The sequence below is a fragment of the Microcaecilia unicolor genome, chromosome 3, assembly GCF_901765095.1.
Source record: "Microcaecilia unicolor chromosome 3, aMicUni1.1, whole genome shotgun sequence".
NCBI lineage: Eukaryota > Metazoa > Chordata > Amphibia > Gymnophiona > Siphonopidae > Microcaecilia > Microcaecilia unicolor.
In genome coordinates, this window is record NC_044033.1 from 304,938,679 (window position 1) to 304,960,509 (window position 21,831).

General features: G+C 41.1%; 1 protein-coding gene across 1 annotated transcript in view; it reads left to right on the top strand.

Annotated features, from left to right (window-relative positions):
• The window catches only part of SCN8A (sodium voltage-gated channel alpha subunit 8), a 359,538-nt gene that overhangs the window by 104,325 nt on the left and 233,382 nt on the right, over positions 1-21,831 (top strand). Inside the window, exons 7-9 of the mRNA XM_030194998.1 lie at positions 15,178-15,399; positions 18,234-18,297; positions 19,209-19,350. Of these exons, the coding sequence (XP_030050858.1) occupies positions 15,178-15,399; positions 18,234-18,297; positions 19,209-19,350 (428 nt within the window). The remainder of the gene's footprint in view (positions 1-15,177; positions 15,400-18,233; positions 18,298-19,208; positions 19,351-21,831) is intronic.

Below are 21,831 nucleotides of genomic sequence, written 5' to 3' on the forward strand. Positions count from 1 at the left end.
TTTGCAACTGCTTCGTTTCATGTTTGTTGCTAGCTGCTGCGGTGCATGGTCCCCCTCAGTTCTTGCCTTGTTGCTCCGGTGCCACAGCTGAAGCCCATCCTGAGTTAAGGCTGCTCCAGTCTGTCCCTGTCTTAGTTCAGTCAAAGCCCATCTTGGGATAAGGCTGCTCCAGTTTGTTCCTGTCTCAGCTCAGCGAAAGCCAGTCTTGGGATAAGGCTGTTCCAGTCAGTTCCTGTCTCAGTTCAGCCAAAGCCCATCCTGGAATAAGGCTGCTCCAGTCAGTTCCTGTCTCAGTTCAGCCAAAGCCCATCCTGGAATAAGGCTGCTCCAATCAGTTCCTGTCTCAGTTTAGCCGAAACCCGTCCTAGGATAAGGCTGCTCCAATTTGCTCCTGTCTCAGCTCAGCCAATGCGTGTCTTGGGTTAAGGCTGCTCCAGTTGGTTCCTTCCTGTCTCAGTTCAGCCGAAGCCCGTCCTGGGATAATGCGGCTCCAATCAGTTCCTGTCTCAGTTCAGCCGAAGCCCATCCTGGGATAAGGCTGCTCCAGTTGGTTCCTGTCTCAGCTCAGCCGAAGCCTGTGTTGGGATAAGGCTGCTCCAGTGCCACAGTTTGTCCCTGTTGCAGTTCCACCAACGCCATTGTGGGATAGGCTGTTCGGGTCCCTCTGCACTGGTCCTGGAGGGATCACTTTTACAAAAAAAACGTTAGTGGGGTTTAAACCCATGTCCCTTGGCTCACAGCACTGTTCCCTCTCAGCTGAGTGGGAGTCCTCCACCCACAGTCCTGCTAGGTGGGGGTGGTGGGGTGATGTTTCACTATCACATTTCCAATAGTGAGGGACAGGCAAGCTCTGCTGGACTCTAGAGAACCTGCCTATCCTTAGTGACTGAAAACACAAAATTGAAACATCACCCCCCCCCCCCCCCCCCAACACACACACTGGCAGCAATGCAGTTGGAAGACTCCCACTCAGCTTAGAGGGAACAGTGGTTTACAGTCCTCTGTTGTGCAAGGACATCTGTGTGGCCATATTTTTGAAAATCAGACAGACTTTCATGCCCCTGTTTTTTTGTCGTTCATAACTTGGACGTTTCACTTTGGAAAATGGTTATTCATTTTGGACTTTTCACTGCAAAAACATCCATCTCACAGACATAATGGAATAGGAACTCTAAACGTTTTTCCTGTTTGATTATGGCTATGAGATGGCCGGGTTTTTCTTGGACGTTGACTTCTTTTTTAGAAAATGCCGCTCTATATGTTTTGTAATATAGAAATATAGTATCCTTGTCTGGAGATGTTCCTTGGGGATCTTTCTTAGCCCCAGTGTTATGTAATGTTTTTCTACTCACTACTACTCTTATACAGGATGTTGGTTACTCTGCATATGTTTATGCAGATGATGTACAGATCCTCATAACTCATGATTCCTGGGATATTCTTTCACAAGAGGAAATAATTTCTCCCCTCGATGAAGCTTTCTGCCTGGCTGTCTGATCATAAGCTTATCTTGAATTCCTCAAAAATATAAGATCTTTGTTTTTTGAGAAGGCAACCTTTACCTCCTTTTCTCCCCTCTCTGGTTGGTACCTTAGTTAAAGTTCATGATACTGCTAGGTCTTTAGGAGTGCTGTTTGATAGTTCTGATACCTTTTATCCTCACATTTTACAGAAGACTCAACAAGTATTCTGCATCCTTCACAAGATAAGATCAATCAAGCCATTTATAGATGTACTAGACCTTAAGACATTAATAACCTCCTTGGTCCCTTACACAGTAGACTGTTGTAATAATTCCATTTTGGCTGGTGTACTGCACTTTGACCTAAGGCATGTTCAGCTCCTTTAGAGTATGGTAGTCCGTTTGATCTTTGATGTGCATGGTGACAATCATGTAACTCCTCTTTTGATAGAACAACATTGGTTACCTGTCTCTGGAAGGATTCAATACAAGGTTCTTCTACTCACACATAAGGCCTACTTCAGGGGCCTACCTCTTTACCTAGCGAAAATACTTATTCCATGTAATCCATCCATAACTTTACGCTGCAGTAATACCAGTTTTATGGTTATTCCCTCTTATAAAATTGTTTGCCTTGCTATGCTTCGGGATACGGCATTAAGTTGTCTTGCTCTTAGTCTTTATGACTGGTTCCTTCTTTAATTTGTTTTAAATCAGGCCTTAAGACCTAGTTTTTCCCATGGGCTTACCGTTCTGCTTCCTGATTTGCTATTTCTTTATTCCCCCTGAATGATTTCTGTCCCTGTTGTGTTTTGATTTGTTGATGATTTTCATTTTCATGATGATGTCCTTTGGTAGATCATTATTGTTCTTTGCATCCCCTTTTCCTCTTGTTTCCATTTTTCTCTTTTGACCCACTGTCTTGTTATTTTACCCTACAGATTTAATTGCTTGTGTGTATACCACCTTGATACTAAAGCGATAGTGCGGTTATGAAAATCCTTCAAATAGATAACTATTATAGTTATGATACTCAAATTGTTACATCATAGATGCAATATGTCATCTAAAGATTGTTGTGATCTACTTAGAACTAAAAAGGCAATTCTATAACTATGTCTTTGTAGTTATACGGGCCATATACATGTTATATGGTGCCTGAAAAATCCATGCAGAAAAAAATTACGCCTAGGAGTATTCTCTAAAATACACCTACATTTTATAGAATAGACTTAAATTTCTGAGCGGTATATAGAATACACTGAGCGGCATACCACTTGAGTACATTTGGTCGCCTCCATTTAGCCCATGTTTTAAGGGTGTAAATCCTGATGCCTAAATTAGGTGCAGATCGGGTGTATTCTATAACAATATACATAGATTTTAGAAACACACATGCCCCTTCGCTGGCCATGCCTATTTTTCAACTATGTGACTTAGAATTTAGGCACACCACATTATAGAATACACTTAGGGACCCTTTTACTAAGGTGCGAAGGCACCTACGCTCATCCAGTGCACGTCAATTTGGAACTACTGCCCGGCTACTGTAAGCTCCGGGCGGTAATTCCATTTTTTATGCATGTCTGATACGTGCGTCCAAAAATATTTTTTATTTTCTACCGTGTGGCGCAAACTGGGCAGTAAACGGCAGTGTATGAGTACGGATGATTACCGGCTGGTTAACGCATGAGACTTTACCGCTAAATCAATGTAAGGTCTCAGGCCCAAAATGGACGCGGTCCAATTTTTATTTTGCCACACATCCATTTCGTCCAAAAAAAGGCCTTTTTTGCAGGTGCGCTGAAAAATGGACCTGCGCACATCCAATACACGCACCTACAACAGCGCAGGCGATTTTTCGGTGTACCTTAGTAAAAAGACCCCTTAGCAAGTTATGCGGATTAATCTCAATGCCAGTTACTGCTGATAATTGCTTGTTACCATCCAATTAACAGCGCTGATTAGATGGTTAACCAGTTAAGTTATACACATTGTTATAGACAGGGCTTTTTTTGAGGGGGTATTTGGGGGTACTGAGTACCGGCACCTTTTCCATTGTCTGCTACAATTGACTCATGGACCCCAAGTTTTAATGAAAGAGCTTAGGCTCTACACACCAATTCTGCCTTGTCATAGATTCTGTGACTGGTTGCAGAGGGCCTGGCTATTGTGGGGTGAGTTGCTGAGTGATCACCCCACCCCTGAAGGGCGGCTTAACATTTGAGTACTTGCACCTTTTTTGCTAGAAAAAATGCACTGGTTATAGAATACGTTTCAGTTTCCACATGGATTTTTTTTAGATGCCATATACAATCCTGGGGGTAAGTGCTGAGATAACTGTCACATATGTGCACTATGCACTATATGTGGGGTATATGGGTGGGGGTAGGGGGAGAGGGCAGCATTCTTAGTAGACTGGCCACACAGGCATCCGAGCAGAACAGTAGGGCACTGTATAGGACTTCACATAAAAGGTCCCAGGAACACATCTCACCATTACTCCCTCATATTGTATAGGGAGCCCTCAAAAACACACCAAAAATATATTGTACCCAACTGTACACCAGTACAAAAATCCTTCACCTATATTGTAGGTACAGTAGGTTTTTGGTGGGTTTTGGAGGGTTCACACTTTCCACCACAAATGTACCAGTTAGTGGGATATGGGTACGAATCCCCTTCTCTACGGTCCACTGCACCAGCCACTAGGCTACTCCAGGGACCTGCTTGCTGCTCAAATAGGACTGGCCATAACCTCTGAAAATGTCACAGAGGCTAGTATATACTGTTTCTTTCACATCTTAGGGGGCTGGGAGGGGGGTCAGTAATCATTGGGGGAGTAAGGGGGGTCATGCCTTAATCCCTCCTGTGGCCATTTTATCATTTAGGGCATCTTTTGGTCACTTAGTCATGATTGAAACAGGTCTAGCCAAAAAGTCTTAATTTTGGCCCTAGACGTTTTCATTTTGTTCCATTATTGCTGAAAAATGTTTATCTTTTGGTGCTGCCCATGTCCTCAAAACATACTCCCTTGAAATTTGGATGAACTGTGGAGCAAAACGTCTAAAATCGGGGTGTCAAAAATTGCAACATGGATGTTTTTGAGTGGAAAATGTCCTCCTGCCACCTTATGACATTTTCTGGACTTTTTTTTTGTTTTGAAAATGAGCCCTATAGTGTGGTGATGTAATGATCTGTAGCAGAGCATTATCATCCCCTTTATTCTACAGGTTGTACCTTTTCATGCCTAAAAGTATGCACCGTGGAAGCTGATGCATACTTAAAGCATAGGCATGCTTGAGGGTGAAATTTAGATGTAGAATGACCAGAGTTGTAATGTCTGTGCCTTCTATTTAGGCATGATTTCTGTAGTTTATTTCAAGTTTAAGTTGTGTGCACTATTCCAGATGCTTTGTCTTTTAAAGTGTTAATCCTTAAAGCATCCACCCCTGGTTTGTCAGTTCCATTAAAACATGTAAAATTGTTTAATTTAATGATCTCACTTACTGTTCACTTGATTGTTTTACATTGGAAAAATAATTTGCATGTCTCATTTCATGAATGATGGAATTTGCTTTGTTCATATAGGCGTTATGAGGAAATAGCTGCCATAAAATTTGGTCATATTTTGTCCTTTCGTAAAACATGGTCATTGCTAGACAACTATGTTAAGTGATACTTACATGTAACTTTATAAGGTAAAATCAACTTCTTTTAAATATATGCATATACTGTTTTGCTTTATTTTCTGTTAACCTACTGATATAATAAGTTTGCTTTTTTGTTTTTATTTTAGTTTTTGAAAATGTTTGATTTATTGGTTATACCATATGGTACTTTTTCCTTTCTTACAGGCATGTTTATTATTAATTTTGTATTATTCTAAAAACTTATAAATAAAAGTAAGAAAAAAAAAAGAATTTGTGTGCAAAACTTTCTAGGTGTATTCTACAACGCGGTGTGTGTAAATTCTAATGCGTGCAGTCAAAAAGGGGGTGGGGGCGTGGGCATGGGCGTGGAAAAACCTATGTGCACTATTATTGAATACACCTGATCTGCACCTAACTTAGGTATTTAAGCCTGGTTTGAGGTGGCCTAAATGGGTGTGTTTAAATTTTAGTTGCAAGAATGGCATGTAAGCATATTCTGTAAACTAACCCTGACTTTAGGCATAGTTTATAGAATCATACTAACCGCATGGTTTTTCGGCCCCGATTTTTAGGGCACCATTTGTAGAATTTGGCCCTTAATATACCGCTTATGAGTGAGACTATCGAAGCGATTTACAATTGTAAAATAAAAAGAAAAAAAAGGGAAGAAAACACAAGTACTACAATAAAACACAAAAGAACAGATAAGACACCAGAAAACAAAAAGAAATCTAGAAAACCAAGTTCAATGCATCAGATAGCTGTATCCCAGCTGGCCAGCAGAGAGCACCTAAGACTCAAATGCCTGTGTCCCTCTGAGCCCCGATCCCCCCCCCCCCCCCGGAACAGCAACATGGGGGCTGGCGGTCCAGTGGACCTCAAGCCACCCCTGACCCCCTTCCCCCAATGCAAGGAAATGTGGGGCTGGAGATCCCAGGCCTAGCAGCTCCCTCTCCCCCCCACCCCCGGTACCTTCTTGGTGGAGGAGGGAATAGCACACTCCCTCCTCTTCCAGTGCTGCCTTCAAAATGGCAGCGCCCAGCACATCTCAGGATGCACTGGGCAGGGCTGGGTGCCACCATTTTGAAGGTGGTGCTGGAAGAGGAGGGAGTGTGCTACTCCGTCCTCCACTACGAAGGTATAGGGGAAGAGAGGGAGCTGCTAGACCACCAGGTGGCTGGGGGCTTGGGTTTCCGGCCTACTGGACCACCAGAGCTTTTTTTTTTAGTGCGAGTGGGGGTTAGGGAGCAGGAGATCCACCGGATCTCCAGCCCTCCTCCATGCCCTTGTGTCAGGGGGGGTTCATGGGGACTGAAGGACCACCGGACCTCCAGTCCCCGTGTCACCAGCTTGGGAGGGAGGGGAGTCAGGTTCAGGTCATCTGTTTGGGGGGGGGGGGGAATATGGGTGGACCTGCTAGCATGCAAATGCATGCTGGTCAGGGCTCCCCATTCCTCCCCAATGCTCTAGTAAACCCTAATGCCAGCTCTGAGCTGGCATAGGGTTTACAGTGGTAGCAGTGTCCTAGTTTGCTGCACTGCCCGCTGAGCATTGGGGAGGAATTCCAATGTCCCTGTTTAGCATGCATTTGCATGCTATTAGCATTCAGAGCTGTCGAGCGCGTTGTTACACGTGCTTGCCAGCTCTGATCCTGGGACTTAAGTAAACGCAGGCACTAGTCCGGTGCTAGTGGTCTCTGGCGCTCACGTTTGCTTTTGATCATCTGCACATGAGTGAATTTGCTGCTCTTTATGTGGGTATTGTCCTGTGAGCACTTCCTAGAATATAGGTCAGAATTTTCTTAAGCTCCACACTGCAGACCCTTAGAGCACAGGTTCTTAACCTTTTTTGGTTCGCGCCCTTCTGATCAATGAAAACCTTGCACCCCCTTCCTAAACCACATGTCCAGTAGTGACTATTGACAACTACATACATTGCTGTTAGCCGCCAACAGTGCCAACTGCTAAGATGTTGCTAAAAATTACAGTAATACACAGTTAACTACCAAAGAAGTCACGCTTAAAACAACAATGCTACATAAATTGTACATTAGGTTGAATAAAATTATTGTTTACAAATGATATATTTCAAGACTCTTCTCCATACCCCAGTTGACCTTTTCTCATACCCCATGGACTGCAAGTGCCATTTAAGACTCCCCTGCCTTAAAGCAGGGGTAGGCAATCTTTGTATACAGAGAACCGCATGATTATCAGTACTATCGCTAGCTGGCCACACCATTACGTAATGTTGGAACCGGAAATACACAGAGCTCTACAGATCATCTGTGGTAAATAAATAAGTAAAAATGTAACTAAAAATGATAGACTGCTAGAGTGGCAATTCTGAAAATATTTGCAACATACAGTATTTACAGTCACAAAATCTCTGGTTAATGAGGTTTTCTGTTTATACTTGTAAGCCACATAAAATTCAATGGCAGGCCGCATTCAGCCCATGGATCACAGGTTGCCCACCCTGAACTATTACAGCACATTTTTATCTAATTGGTGAATGCTGGATAGTATACCCTTTTCCAAAAATAATTGTCTGTTTTTGGTTCTGATAAAATTCCTTTCGTCTAGCCCTGTCTTTGAGCAACATGTTATGCACATAGGTACAAACTGTGGCCCTGTTTACAAAGGCATGGTAGTCTTTGTAGCGCACGCTAACCCTGTAGATACCCATAATATTCTTATGGTTAGCGTTTGCTAAAAACAGTAGCGTGCCTTTGTAAACAGGGCCCTAAGAGTCTCATCTACTAAATTGTGATAAGGGTTTAAGCATGTTAATTAGAGTTAAATGCACAGAAGCTCCTAAATTGGCCTCTTTGAAATTAACTAAGGCTAAGTACCTGAATTTATGTTCAAAATTTCACTAAAGGCCTAAATTTAACAGCCTAAAATGTGGGTGTCAACAAGAGTCGATATAAGATAGAGAAAACATTTGGAGCTTGCATCTGATTTTCAGCAATAGCCACATGAATTAGAACCCATAAATCTAGGCAAATGAATGGCAGACCTAAATTTATAACTTTTAAATGCCTATGTTTAGGAGAATTTTCAATGAAAATAGGAGGCAAATTTAGGAACCTAACTTGGGAGCTTAAATTTAAGAGCTCAGCTTTTTTGAATATCATGCCCATAGTAAGTAAATAGACCCCATAGAGAATAATAGGACTTGTATTATGTAATGTGCATTAAATCACACTAACGCACGTTAATAAATTAGGATCATAAATTGTAAGCCCTCTGATAAAAGGGCAATACCTTCTATACCTGAATGTAAATTACCTTGAACTACCAATTTAAAAAACATGAGCGAAATTCACATAAATAATAATGTAACTGTTAACTCATTACACCCCCAAAAATGGTACTTTGTAATTGTTTGAAAAGATTTCCAAGGACATGTGTGGCTGTAAAATGTTTTTTCCATTCTTGATATACCACTTTGCAAAAAAATGATAGCTGTTTACAGTTAAACAAAAAGGTGATATAGAAAGGAGAGTAGAACTAGAGAAAAAAGTGAAAGACTGATTGTCCATATAGCCATATGCAAAATGCCTTAAGTTGAGCCCTGAATCCAGGTAATGATTTTTCCATGCCAAGTTACTTTGACATAGAATTCCACAGAAGGAGGAGCAGTATGTAAAGTGATTTCCAACTGCATAATACATTTTTGTCAAACAGTTTTACTTCTCCTCAAATACTTCTAAGTAGCAATTTGTGTCTTATTTCAACCTGCTTGATTGCGCACACATTTTCTATTGGGTAATAAAACAGCCCTGGAACTGAGTGAGAGTTATTTTCAGACAACAGTCATGTCTAGAACTGTGATGCTCCTTTGCTGCCCGCTCTGAAGATTGCTTTTGTAAGAAGAAATCCAGTCCGAGTTCAGGAGCACCAACACCAGATCAACCAGTGCCACTGAGGGGGGGGGGGGGGGGGTGGAGGGGGCAAGATTCCCCTGGGCCCAGCCTCCAAAGGGGACCTGGCACTGGGATCTGTCTCTGTCCTCTGCTCCTGACAGGACCCGGGTGATTGCGTCCCGACAGTAGCAGGAGAGAGAAAACTTCGGTGCCGGGGCCCCCTTAGAGGCTGGGGAGGAGCAGGCACAGGGCTTCGGGGCCTCTGATTTGGCTGGCAGGGGTCTCCAAGCCCTGCCAGCAGAAGCCTTCCTCCAACACTGGTCTCTGCCGCATTGTCTGCCCTGCTGCTGCTTTTCACCTCACATTGCTCATGGGGTGGTTAGGGGACCTGTCAGGTGAGCTGCTAGTTTGTATTATTCATTGTCTCTGGTCTGTTTTCCCTATAATGATAAAAAAGAAAAAAAAAAAAAAAAGAAGAAAAACAAAACAAAGTCTTGAAACTTCCAGGACACTGTGTCCATTTATAGGAGGGTTGCATTACCTTAGCTGATAAATTGCTTGGTACAGACCTTTTTTTTTTTTTTAATTTGCTGCACGCAGAAACTAAGACAACACCTGCAGGTCCTGGGTTTAGATTTGTGCAGCAAAGAATTTCACACTCTGCGGTCTGTATTATAATCTTCTTAAACAATATCCTTGTCCTTCTAACAGAAAATGCTTCCGTAAGACAGGAACAGATTTGAGCTTTTGTAAAAACGTGTTCTTTCAAGTAGAAAGATCTTATGTTGCAAATAAGTTTAAGTTCAATTTTATTTGATATGCCGCAAACCAAAGTAAAATGGCTAAGCCAGAAGAAACATGGCATCTTTTTAAAATGGTGTTCCATCTAGGGATGAAATAAAGAGTTATGAAGATTTCTGAGAAAAAGGATCAGATCACCAATAGGAGTAGTACTGAAGTATCACTGTAACAGCAAGATTTAGAACATAAGAATTGCCATACTTTTGCAAAAAAAAAAAAAAGGTCCATGTTGTAGTCCAACATCCTGTTTCCAATGGTGGCCAATCCAGGCCACAAGAACCTGCCAGGATACCAAAACATAGCAAGATTCCATCCAGCTTACCCCAGGGATAAGTAGCCACTTTTCCTCGGTCTGCCTTAAGAATGGTTTCTGGACTTTTCTCAAAGGACATGGCTGTGTGAATCGCTGTCAAAACAAACCTTATTGCCAAATTCTGTGGACTGAAGGAAGGAACTGTGTAATTGTAGGCTGAGAGCAAACAGGTACTGTAAATGACTTGAATCAAGAGCAGGAGGTATTGTAGGACTCCCGCTCTGTGGCAGTTTGAGCCATTCCAGTTTTTACTGTGAGTTTAATTAGGTACCCTTGGGATCCTAACATGCTAAAATAGAGTAAAATGCAGGGATGTGTGCAAGCCAAACAAATGTGGTTCGTTTTCATTTTTTGCAAATGTTTCCAGTTTGTGGTTTGTATTACATATTTGTTTATATATAAATCCTTTTTATTAAAGTTTGTTACAACCTATAAACATGGCAACGGCATGGTACATACAGTTTCTTGACATACTATACCCACTTTCATCATTAATTGTCATCAACAGTTAAATAGCCCCCACACACAATCTTTTATTGTGCACTAATTGAACTAATACGCTGTACTTTATGAATCAATTTAGTGTGCATTAAAAGCCTTACTAAGCCATGTTAAGCAGCTAATGTGAATTTTACTGCATGGTAGACATTAGCACAGAGCCATGCTAATGTCTTCTGCACTATTACAGCAGCCAGCATCCTAAAAGTCCTCGCTAGCTGCTTAATGTGGGCGTGGATGGGAGCTGGGTATGATGTGGATGGGTGAAGGTTCTGACTTGTAGTGGGAGAGGGGGAGGGAATCAGGAGGTTTTAAACTGTAGAAGGGAAGAATTTGGGGGCGAGTCGGGAAGGGGTTACAATGTCATGGGTGCATGTATGGGGGATTGGATGAGACCTTGGGTGGAGGGATTCAACCTGGAGCAGATGGGGGAATTGTGAGAGGGGAAGTCTTTAGCGGCAAATGTCTAGGGGGCCAGATCTGGGGGGGGGGGGCAGTAATGTGTTTACAGGGTGGGGTGAGCCACAATGGCTTGACAGTATTTACATTTGTGTTATGGACTGGGCACTCATTACCTGCAGTGGCAGATAGCATGGATGTAACACAGTGCCATTAGGCATGCTCTCTGCTTTCACTGCAAAGGCTAGAATCTCCTGAGTTTTGCCTTGGCTAGGCTCATTGTATAATCTAGTTTGTTCCTGATGTGGGACAGGAGGCAGGGAGTCTTTTAGACCAGTGTTTCCCAAGTCGGTTCTGGAGTACCCCCTTGTCAGTCAGGTTTTCAGGATATCCACAATGAATATGCGTGAAGGAGATTTGCATACAATGGAGGCAGTATATGCAAATCAATCTTCAGCATATTCATTGTGGATATCCTGAAAACCTGGCTGGCAAGGGGGTACTCCAGGACCAACTTGGGAAATTGTTTTAGACAGTAGTGTTTCTTTTGTACTTCTCAGGAATCATACTTAGATGCTGGAGATTTTCACTCCATTTCTGACGAAGAAGGGCAACCTTCGAAAGCTAATCTAGAAATGTATTAAGTTATGTCCAATAAAAAAGGTATCATCTTATTTTCTTTTCCATGTTTTATTTTGTTTGATTTCTATTGATAAACTTAAGAGTGGACTAACATGGCTACCACACTCCTCCACTCCATTTCGAAAAGGCTCTGAAGTGACATTTCCAGCTTGGTGACTCAAAATCTGCCAATAACTTAATGTATACTGTGCCAGGTGTTCCTACATTCTCATTTAGCAGGGACACCCCGTGTGTTAGTTAAAGAATTTTCCCAAATAGCATAGATTCATTTAGAGCACTATAACTCATCTCTAAATCTCACATTCACTCAGGGACTCCACCCTTTTCACTCCTTTCTCTTTGATCTGTTTCTCTGTTTTGGTTAATTCTGTTCTAGCTTTTGTGGCTCCATTCATGCTTAGAATTCGGATTGATCTGCTTTAGAAGGCTGGGGAGTTTCGATTTCTCAAAATGCAAAAGCCTAAAAAAAAAAAAAAATGAAAATCTGATCTGTTTTGCTCAGCCTTGGCGTTTAAATGAATTGCATGTAGATATTTTAACTTTTGCTTGCAGTTTGCCTGTACATACTTGATAAATGATAACGCAGTGTTTGTTCTTTTTACTTAACCAGCTTGTTAACTCTTTTGTTTTTGCTCATAATTCTGTTAGTTCACCCATGTAGAGTGGAGAGCAAAAGTGAGCTCTTTAAAGCAGGCCACCAGAGACAAAATACCTTTTTGAATAAATGAGCCCTATGGATTCCCTATAAGAGGCTATTGTGTAGTTTGCAAACCATTCAGTTTAATGGTTACTAATCACTTTCTGTGCACTTATTATATTATGTTGTTGTAAACTGCTTGGGCTGAGCTTTATAATATAACTTCCACTTACTGTTTTCTGGAAGTGGTATCAGCAGATAACAGTCCTCCTGCTGTTTAAGATCATGCCCTGAAACAATCGTTGCATTCTACAGCACTCACATCTTTTATATGAAGGGCTGCTTTAAAGACGCCAGTTTTATTCACTTTTGAAAACTAAAAACAAAATGTCTTACCATAATTATTGGTGACAAGTAGTATCAGCAGAGGCAGTTCTAACTGGAAGTCATGTTCACATTCCTTGGCAGATAGAGAGTTGCAACATTTTCTGAATGATGACACCTACTGTTTATGTATGCTGGGTTTCAGAGGGAGCTGCAAGTCTGTGTCCCCTACCCAAAGACTGTTGCAATCTCTGGGCTAGAAACAGACAAATAGAAGATATCAGCAGATGTGGATCATCTGGGCCACCAAGCCTTCTCCATAACTACTCGATATGTGGTCATCTCCTTTCCTCTGTCACTAGGGTCCCTTTGTGTTTGCCTTGTACATGCTCGAATCATTCCACTGTTATGGCCCCTCTCACCTGTGCTGGGAATCTTTTCTGGATATCTCCCATCCACTGAGTAAAAAAGTATTTTCTCACTTTCTCAGCTTCATATGACGGCCCCTTATTCTGTAGCTTTTCATTGTATGGAAAACACTGAAGCCTATTAGATACATGCATGTTTGTATCGTATCTCCTCTTAGAAGAGGGTTAAAAATGGGGAATTCCCTGGGGAGGCGGAAAGGGAAGCTCATGATGTTGTAGCTTGCCATTAAGCCAGAAAAATATGAAGCCATAGGAATTTGTTACTGGCTTTTAATCATGCACAGTGCTCAGCTATGACCTTCCATTGTGGTCGTTTTGACTTTGTCAACACTTTGTGACTTGTTACGGAGAGGCTTGTAAAGCTCACATGAAAGGCAATTCTATCATCTAGGCTAGAGGTTTTCAACCCAGTCCTCTGGGCACTCCCAGCTAGTCAGGGTTTTTAGGATGTTCCCAATGGGGAGATCCTGAAAACCCTGACTGGCTGGGTGTGCACCGAGGACCAGGTTGAAAACCTCTGATCTAGATCCCCGCATTTATGTGCCCCTTATGCATGTAAATGAATAGAATTCTAGAACTTACACGCATGCATGCACACTTACCCATGAAATTGCTAGGACCTAAGCACTATTCTGCAAGGGGTAAATATATGGGCGGAGCTTGGGCAGGCAATGGATGAAGCTCCCACTTACTCCGGATTCTATATTGTACGCCTAGAGAGCTGTGCCAAAATCTAGGCATATTCTGTAACAATGCATGTAACTTAATTGGCTTAAACTAATTAGCATTTATAACAGCACTTAACAAGCAATAATAAGCACTAATTGGCAGTAAATAGAATTTACTCGCTAATTGTATTCTATAATGAACTGCGCCTAAATTCTAAAGCATGCAGTTCAAAAGGGATGCTGCTATGGGCAGGGAAATGGGCATTTTGTGGGCGTTCCAAAATTTACACATGCAGTTATAGAATATAACCCAGTATGCGTAAATCTACATGCTTGGATTTACGCTACATTTTCTTTGGCCTAAATGGGCACGCATTGTTTTAGGTGCCAGGATTTGCACCTATGCATATTCTATATACTGTGCCTAAATCTAGGTTCCGCTTATAGAATACGCTTAGGCAGAAACCTTTACCGCACAGATTTTTTATACACCATATATAGAATCTGGCCCTTAGTTCATAACTTATAATATACTGTAAGTTACACGCTTCCCTGCTGCATTTACATGACCACACTTAATGCCAGGCCTATGGTTGGTTTCACTGCAGGTGCGTAATTGTAAGATGTGCCAGTACTGAGTTATGTTAGTATTTTAGAACAGAATCTGGGTGCCCGGGTGCTGTTATGGAATAGGCTCTCACCATGCATATTTACGGTGCCTAAATAGAAGCATTCGGTTATAGAACTGCCCTCATGTAGTCCCTGCCAGAGACTAGTGCAAAGTGATAAAACCGCCAGCCAACTAATCGAACAATTCTACAGTATCTTATATATTCAGACAGTTGGCTGAGTAGTCTTCATGCGAGACATCTGGGTTTAGCAAAGTTGGTTAGATCTTTAGGGGCATCTGATGCACTTATTTCCTTCCTCTGGGTGCTTGGAACAACCCATCTCAATAATCCAGGCCATATTTCTAAGAGCTTATGCTTTCCCCAAAACACATTTATTTAACAAATATTCTCTGACCATATAGTCCCAACATGCCAAGTCTGCAATCATTGCATTAGACTTTTAGTACCAAAGTTTATGATGCACTGCAGGGCATGAGCTACGAATCCAGAACCTGGATGAACCTCAGATGGGTAGCACTGTTAGTTCAAGGTGCTTACTACCTTATAACTGTCAACTGGCTCTATTTTCTACCAGCATGCTGCTCGAATCCTAGTTTTACCTCTTTAATGCATGGACTAATGGTTCTTGCTTTTCAAAGTCTGTGGAGGAAATGGAATAAAACTAGGGGTGAATCAGCCTGTCTGCAAAATAATTACATAAAATGGAGCCAGTTGACAATCCTGCTTCTTGGCTAGTTTGTTTTTCTTTATTCAGAACCTGCATCGCTCTTCACTACAAATGTAAAACTGTCCTTCTTGCCACCTGGCGATTCTGGAAGTGGTCTGCAGTGCCCTGTTATTTCCGTACAGGTTTGAAGACTATCGTCGGCGCCTTAATCCAGTCCGTGAAGAAGCTATCTGACGTGATGATCCTGACCGTGTTCTGCCTCAGCGTCTTTGCTCTAATTGGCTTGCAGCTCTTTATGGGGAACCTGAGGCAAAAATGCGTGGTGTGGCCCATCAACATCAATGAAAGCTTTTTAATGAATGGCTCCAAAGGGTTTGACTGGGACGAGTACGTGCATGATGAGAGTGAGTTACTCCACTGTGTTTATTTCCCTTGTGAGCCGTTCAGTCTAGTCTAGGTGTACTCAGCCTGTCAGGTGTTATAGTATTGTTGGTGTAGTTGGCAGGTTGGAGCTACATTGCCCATCCATTCTGCCTAGGTGCCTCTGCCTCCTTTGTCACCACAGACTCTTGGGTCTTTGGTCATCTCCCTTGCAGTCTTTATCCACGTCCTTTGTATTTGTCCCAAACATATTCATATTCTCAGGGTCCTATTAGAGCAGGTAATAATCACTTCTCCATTTCTTCTGACAAGTTGCTAAAATGTTTGGAAAGTGTTTTAGAATATTCCATAATGTAAGAAATGATTATTTCAAGGGGGAGCTAATTGTTTAGTAGGTTAAATGAGGTGACGATGCAGCCCTAATAAAGAGATTGTTGATTAAAATAAAAATTGAAGCCAGCTTGGGACTTGGGGGGGGGGGGGGGGGGGGGGGGGGGGATAATACTTTTTGTAAAGAAAGAATGCACATAAAGGGTAATTTTATAAAGTCATTTTCACATGTTTGTGGCCTATTATAAAATTCTGACTGGAATAAAAGTAGACAAGTTGACATGACGGAGTGTATGTTGCTGATAGGAGTGAAGGTGGAGTTCTCCAATACACATGCAAATTATAAAATGTTTATCTCAATAATGTAGATATTTGCTAAATATAAGAGAAAAGGCACAGGGATAATAATACCTAATAAATTTAAACAAAATTATACCTCAAATCTCCCAGCAGCACCCGATTGCCAATAAGTGCTTAATAGTGTTGCTTTATTTGGAAGCCCCAGGTGCTATTATTGGTTTCTTATATTCAAACCGGAAGAGGAAAACCAGAACAGTGGAAAAACTCCAACTAGGGAGAAAAGTCTGTTCTCAAAATACTTCCTCCCACTACTAAGTACAAAAAGCTACCCCTGTAACTTCACTCTGAAATAATTTAAGTAAAATACAATACTGTAATGTTCCTGACTCTATATGTGGAGTTTTTCACTGTTCTGTTTTTCCTCTTCCTGTTTAAATATAAGAAACCAATGATAATACCTGGGATTTCCAAATAAAGCAACACTATAAGCATTTATTGGTGATTGGGTGCTACTGGGAGCTTTGAGGTTTCATTTTGTATAAATGTATTATGCAGTGCTTTTTTGTGCCAGTATGGCATCCCGGCACCGTTTTTTCCCAGGGCTGCCTCACCTACCCACCCTTAGCTCCCTGACAGTCCTGCTTTCTGTTCCTGCTGCCCCACGTTTAAATCTTTTATTTTTTTTTTACCTGGTTGCAGCGCCAGTGGCGGCATTGGTGAAAGCAGGAGGCTCGCCAACTGCAGCCTTCCCTACGTTCCATCTCAGGGGAGAGAGGAGAAATGCTGGACATGGATGGAGTGGAGGGGAGAGAGTTGAAATCCTGGACATGTATGGAGGGGCGGGAAGAGTGAGGAAGTGAGATGAACATGGAGGGGGAGAGGAAAAATGCCAGACATGGATGGAAAGAGGAAGGAGAAGCATAGTGACAAGATGAGGGAAAGGGAAAAGAGGAATAAAACTGCACACGGATGGATAAAATAGGCAAAAGCTGGATCCACTCTATACCTCCTCCAGTCTCGTCTGCAGAGGACCCAGCTTTTACCTATGGATCTAGGTCAAGAAATGAAGAAGAAAGGAGGAAAGTAAAGAAATAAATGGAAAGGAAGCCCTGGAAGTAAAGTTAAGGGAACAGATAGAGAGCAGCAGAATCAGAGACTGGGACCAACATGATCAGAAAAACAAAGCCACCAGACAATAAAGGTAGAAAAAAAATCACTATTTTCATTTTAGTGTTTGGAAGATGTCCAATTTGAGAATTTATATCTGCTGTCTTATTATGCACTGGGTATACTGGAGCTGTAACAGCTTACAGAAATTATTTATAATTTCACAAGTTAATTTTTTCTCCTATACTGGTATAGTATTTTCAATGATACTGCTTATATGCGCCACGGCTGGTATAAGGGGTGTGGCTACCATAGGAGCGGAGCCATAGATGGTGACCCCACCCATAATGAGTACCGGTACCTTTTTCCCTATAAAAAAGCACTGATATTACGTATTATTATCCCTGTGCCTCTTCTCTTATATTTAGCAAACATTTATGTTATTGAGATACATACTTTCAAGTTTTGCTCCTCGTGTTTATTATAACATTATAAAATACACAAATTTATGTATGTACTTACCTAGGTGCGGACATTTACAGCTGCTGTTGAGTAGTTGTAAATGTCCGTGCCCACAATGTAGGTGCGATTTCTGTCGTTTACACTAGTATTGTATAAACACACATAGGTGCATATGTGTCTATATAAATGTGCCCTATTAAACAAGGTGCCCCTTTATAAAATTACCTCATAATGTTTTATGCAGATTCCATGTGAGAGCAGTAGACCTCGTTCTTTTAGTTTAGCTCATTGTGGATCTCCGGGTCTCTCAACTTTTCCAAATAGACAATTCATTGGCAATGGATCATGGAGATTGTAGGCACTGTAACTATTTTTGCTAATGATGATATTTCAATTGTAATTGCTATTTTTGTTTTCAATATGAAGTCTCAAGATAAATAGCTGTTTTTAAAAATGAATGTTTAATTTAAATAATAGTAATAATAAAATTTATTTATAACTCGCATTATCATAAAATTCTAAGCAATGAACAGAATTACATATGTAAATAGATAAAATACACATAACTACGTTACATAACAAGATTTGCTTTTTTTTCTACAATGTATAAATCACTTATGTGTGTTTTTTTTTCTTTCAACTACACATGGTTTTCTAGAAAACTTCTACTTCCTTCATGGTGCCCTTGATCCTTTGCTTTGTGGAAACAGCACTGATGCAGGGTGAGGTTTATTTGTACTTTATGATTCTCTCTGTAGTTATTTATTTAACACAATGTATATGCCATTTTCTTCCAAAAACCGAATAAGTTTATAGACTGAAATATTACAAAGCAAAACAGTAAATAATATTTACTTCCCACCCCTGTCATTATACAGTAATCCATTTATCTGCATACCTTATATAGCTAGTCCTAAATCATGGAAATACTTTTCCACATTCCATTCACCTCCTTTCCTGCACACCAAACAGTTTTCTAATATTTTAGGACATTATTTTAAAACAATAATATTGGATTTGTTTTACAAAGATGTGCTACCGATTAGCAACATGCTAAGTGCAAAGAAGCCCATTCTGTTCCCATGGGCTTCTTCATATTCAGCATGCTGCCTTAATATTGTTAATTTAGCTCCTATTTTATTAGGGTCTGTCTCTTTCTGATACTAAGTTGGCCTTTTACAAAGATGCTAAAGATGTCCATATAGTCCTATGGGTGTCTCTAGCGTTCAGTGCATGCTAGAAACGCTACCGCACCTTTGTAAAAGACCCCCTAAGGTTGCTGTTTATTCTGTTATGGCATCGATACTACTGTTCCTTTGTTGTTATTTTACTGTTCTGTTGTATTTTTCCCTTGTTAAAAGAAAGCAATAAAATCGATTTGAACTTTAAAAATATAAGATGAAGGTGAGTCAATCTCCTCAGATGGCCTTCCTCTTGTTTTGGGAAGGGGGTGTCCCCTCTCTGCCATTTAAGAGAAAACGATTGCAGGTGAGGCAGTTTCACAACTACCATATAATCTAGTTTTATTATGCATTCACTTTAGTCTCTAGGTTTATGTTGGATATGCTTAGGGCTAACTGCAATTTATATGTTGGCAGATCCTTTTTAATTCTCCAATGGTTTTGATTTCCAGTCAATGTCCAGAGGGTTACATATGCATGAAGGCAGGGCGAAACCCAAACTACGGCTACACTAGCTTTGACTCTTTTGGCTGGGCCTTCCTTGCCTTGTTTCGTCTCATGACTCAGGATTTTTGGGAAAACTTGTATCAGCTAGTAAGTAATCATATGATGTGCATCCTGTACATTTATTTTCTGTAGCATGATGTAGAGCAGTGGGGTTGGTGTACATTGCCCCTCTGTTGTGCTGTAATGCCTAAGGTTAAAGCTGGTACAGGCACTTGAGAAATGCCATTGCAGTATAAAGATGTTACTTGTCTTGGAGCACCTTATTACTGTTGAATAGAGCTTAACTGTGGAAATATTTTCAAGTGGAACATGTGTCCCAGAGAGAAGCAAAGTGTAAGATATCAACACTGGGAAAACAGAATCAAAGTAAGAAAAATAAATTCTCTCAGGAGTAGCCCCACACTCTGGAACTTACTCCCAGAGGCGCTACGTCTAACTCAAGACCTGCTCTACTTCAGGAAGCAGGTGAAAGCCTGGCTGTTCTCACAGGCTTTTAATACATGTGGCAACTGTCTGTCCACTCACTCTGCCCCTAGACTAGCTTACTGCACACCCTGTAACTTAGACCAGTTCCTAATATCTTGTTTAACTGTTCAAAGATTTTGCCTTGAATTTAGCAACCTGTTTATCCCAGTTGACTCTGTACCAGAAAAGCATTAACATGATTTCTGTTATTTGAATGTTCTATTGTGTTGCTTATTAGGTGTTTCATTGGGTCATCTTATTATATCTGTTATTTGAATATTATTCCATGGTGTCTGTTATGGTACAGTTTCTATTGTACTGACATCATATTTCCAATTTTACCACATTTATTCATACTTGTTTATATTTAGTTATTTTACTATTGTTATGTTGTTAAAGTGGACCTGCTGTACACCGACTTGGGTGATTCTGTTCATAAAGGCAATTAATAAATCCCAATCAATAATTAAATAAATTGCAAACTAAAAAGTAAGGTGTGTTTTTCAGCCTCCTCTGTACCTTTGTATTCTTTCCCCATTTTGCCTTCTTTCTGCTTATCCCTCTATCTCTCTTTCTCCTCACAGTGCTAGAGTAACTGCAATCATGTCACTGCACTATAAAGTCTGTTCTTGGGGAGTCCGCCCACCACAGGTTGTCCCATAAAGTCTACATGGTCAAAATGCTCCCTCACTTTAGCCAGCTAGGATGAAGCTATTCTGATTCTTATAAATGAGGTTTATATGAAATCTTCTGGTGAAATGGGCCACACAGATATGGGTAGAGCAATGCAGAAAGGCTAGAAAGTTTTATTGGGCCTCCCACCATCTACTGCTTAATATACTCCACAGTTGGTTGACTGGTTCCCAAATCCAGTTCCTTGATCTTAATTTCAACCAAAAGTATAGTAATCATAGTCCAATAACATACAATCAAAATATTTCAACTTGAGGTAGGCGTTGTACATTTGAGCCATTGGAGAACTGGCTTTATAAGTGAGTATAAAAAGGACAGCAAGGCTTGGATTCTTTCCAAGGTGCTAACCTCCTAAATTTAGGTTTCTCACCAGAATTTGTACTCATGACCTGGTAAGTCCTTGTCTCACTTTCACTGCTCTTTCCTTCTTGGATTACTCACAGCATCTTTCTTTTCATGATCTGCTATTTCCTGAAAGGAAAATGGGTTCCACATACTGATTTTTCTCTGGTATGGAATAATTCTTGCCCAACCTTTTTTTTATTCTTTTCTTACACGTCTCCCATCTTGAGTCCAGTGAGGTGTTGGACCTACTCCCTTTCCCTTTTGGTCCTCAGTTTTCTTCCTCTTCCATCAATAACCCTAGCCACTAATCAAATGTAGCACATCTCCCCAACCGAATCGGAAAGCAGGCCAGACAAAGAAACCACTGTACTGCAATGGGTGGAAAAAGTGCCAAATCAGAGGATAGGATCCTTACTCCTTACGGGACAGGTCTCTACCAAGGTCATAGAGAAAACGGAAGGGAAAACCTGAAAATAGAATGTCTGACACTTGCAGGATTGTCCAAGTTGCAATTGGAGCCTACGACCTTGGACCTACGAGCAAAGTTCACGACTGACTGTCCTCGAACCACATCAACAGTCCAATATACACTCACCTTCATACATTCACACGTTAAACGGCACAATTACCAGTCGACTGTATACACCCTTGAGAAGAAGAAGCAGAGCATAACTGGGTATCATATCATAAACACCCACGAATTCATATACCCTGTTCCTTCATTATTCTCATACTTTTACACGCACACTCCTTCTTTACTTCACGAACTTAGTCCAGATAAACTTCACTTCATAAAAAACATTACCCCTAACAACACTTCACTCTCCCCCACGAGTTCATTCTTAGAAGTCATTTAACACACAACAGATCACATAGGATCCCCTGAGAAAGTGCAAAACTGAAAGCACTCGCTATTATACAAAGGAGCCAGAATGAGCGTAATGAAATTACTCCTAGGAATCTACTCCTTAACATTGGTCCAAATACTGTTAGCCACACCTCTTGATTATAACACCATACCAATACTACACACCAACCTCAACCAAACTGGCAACAGAACTTACA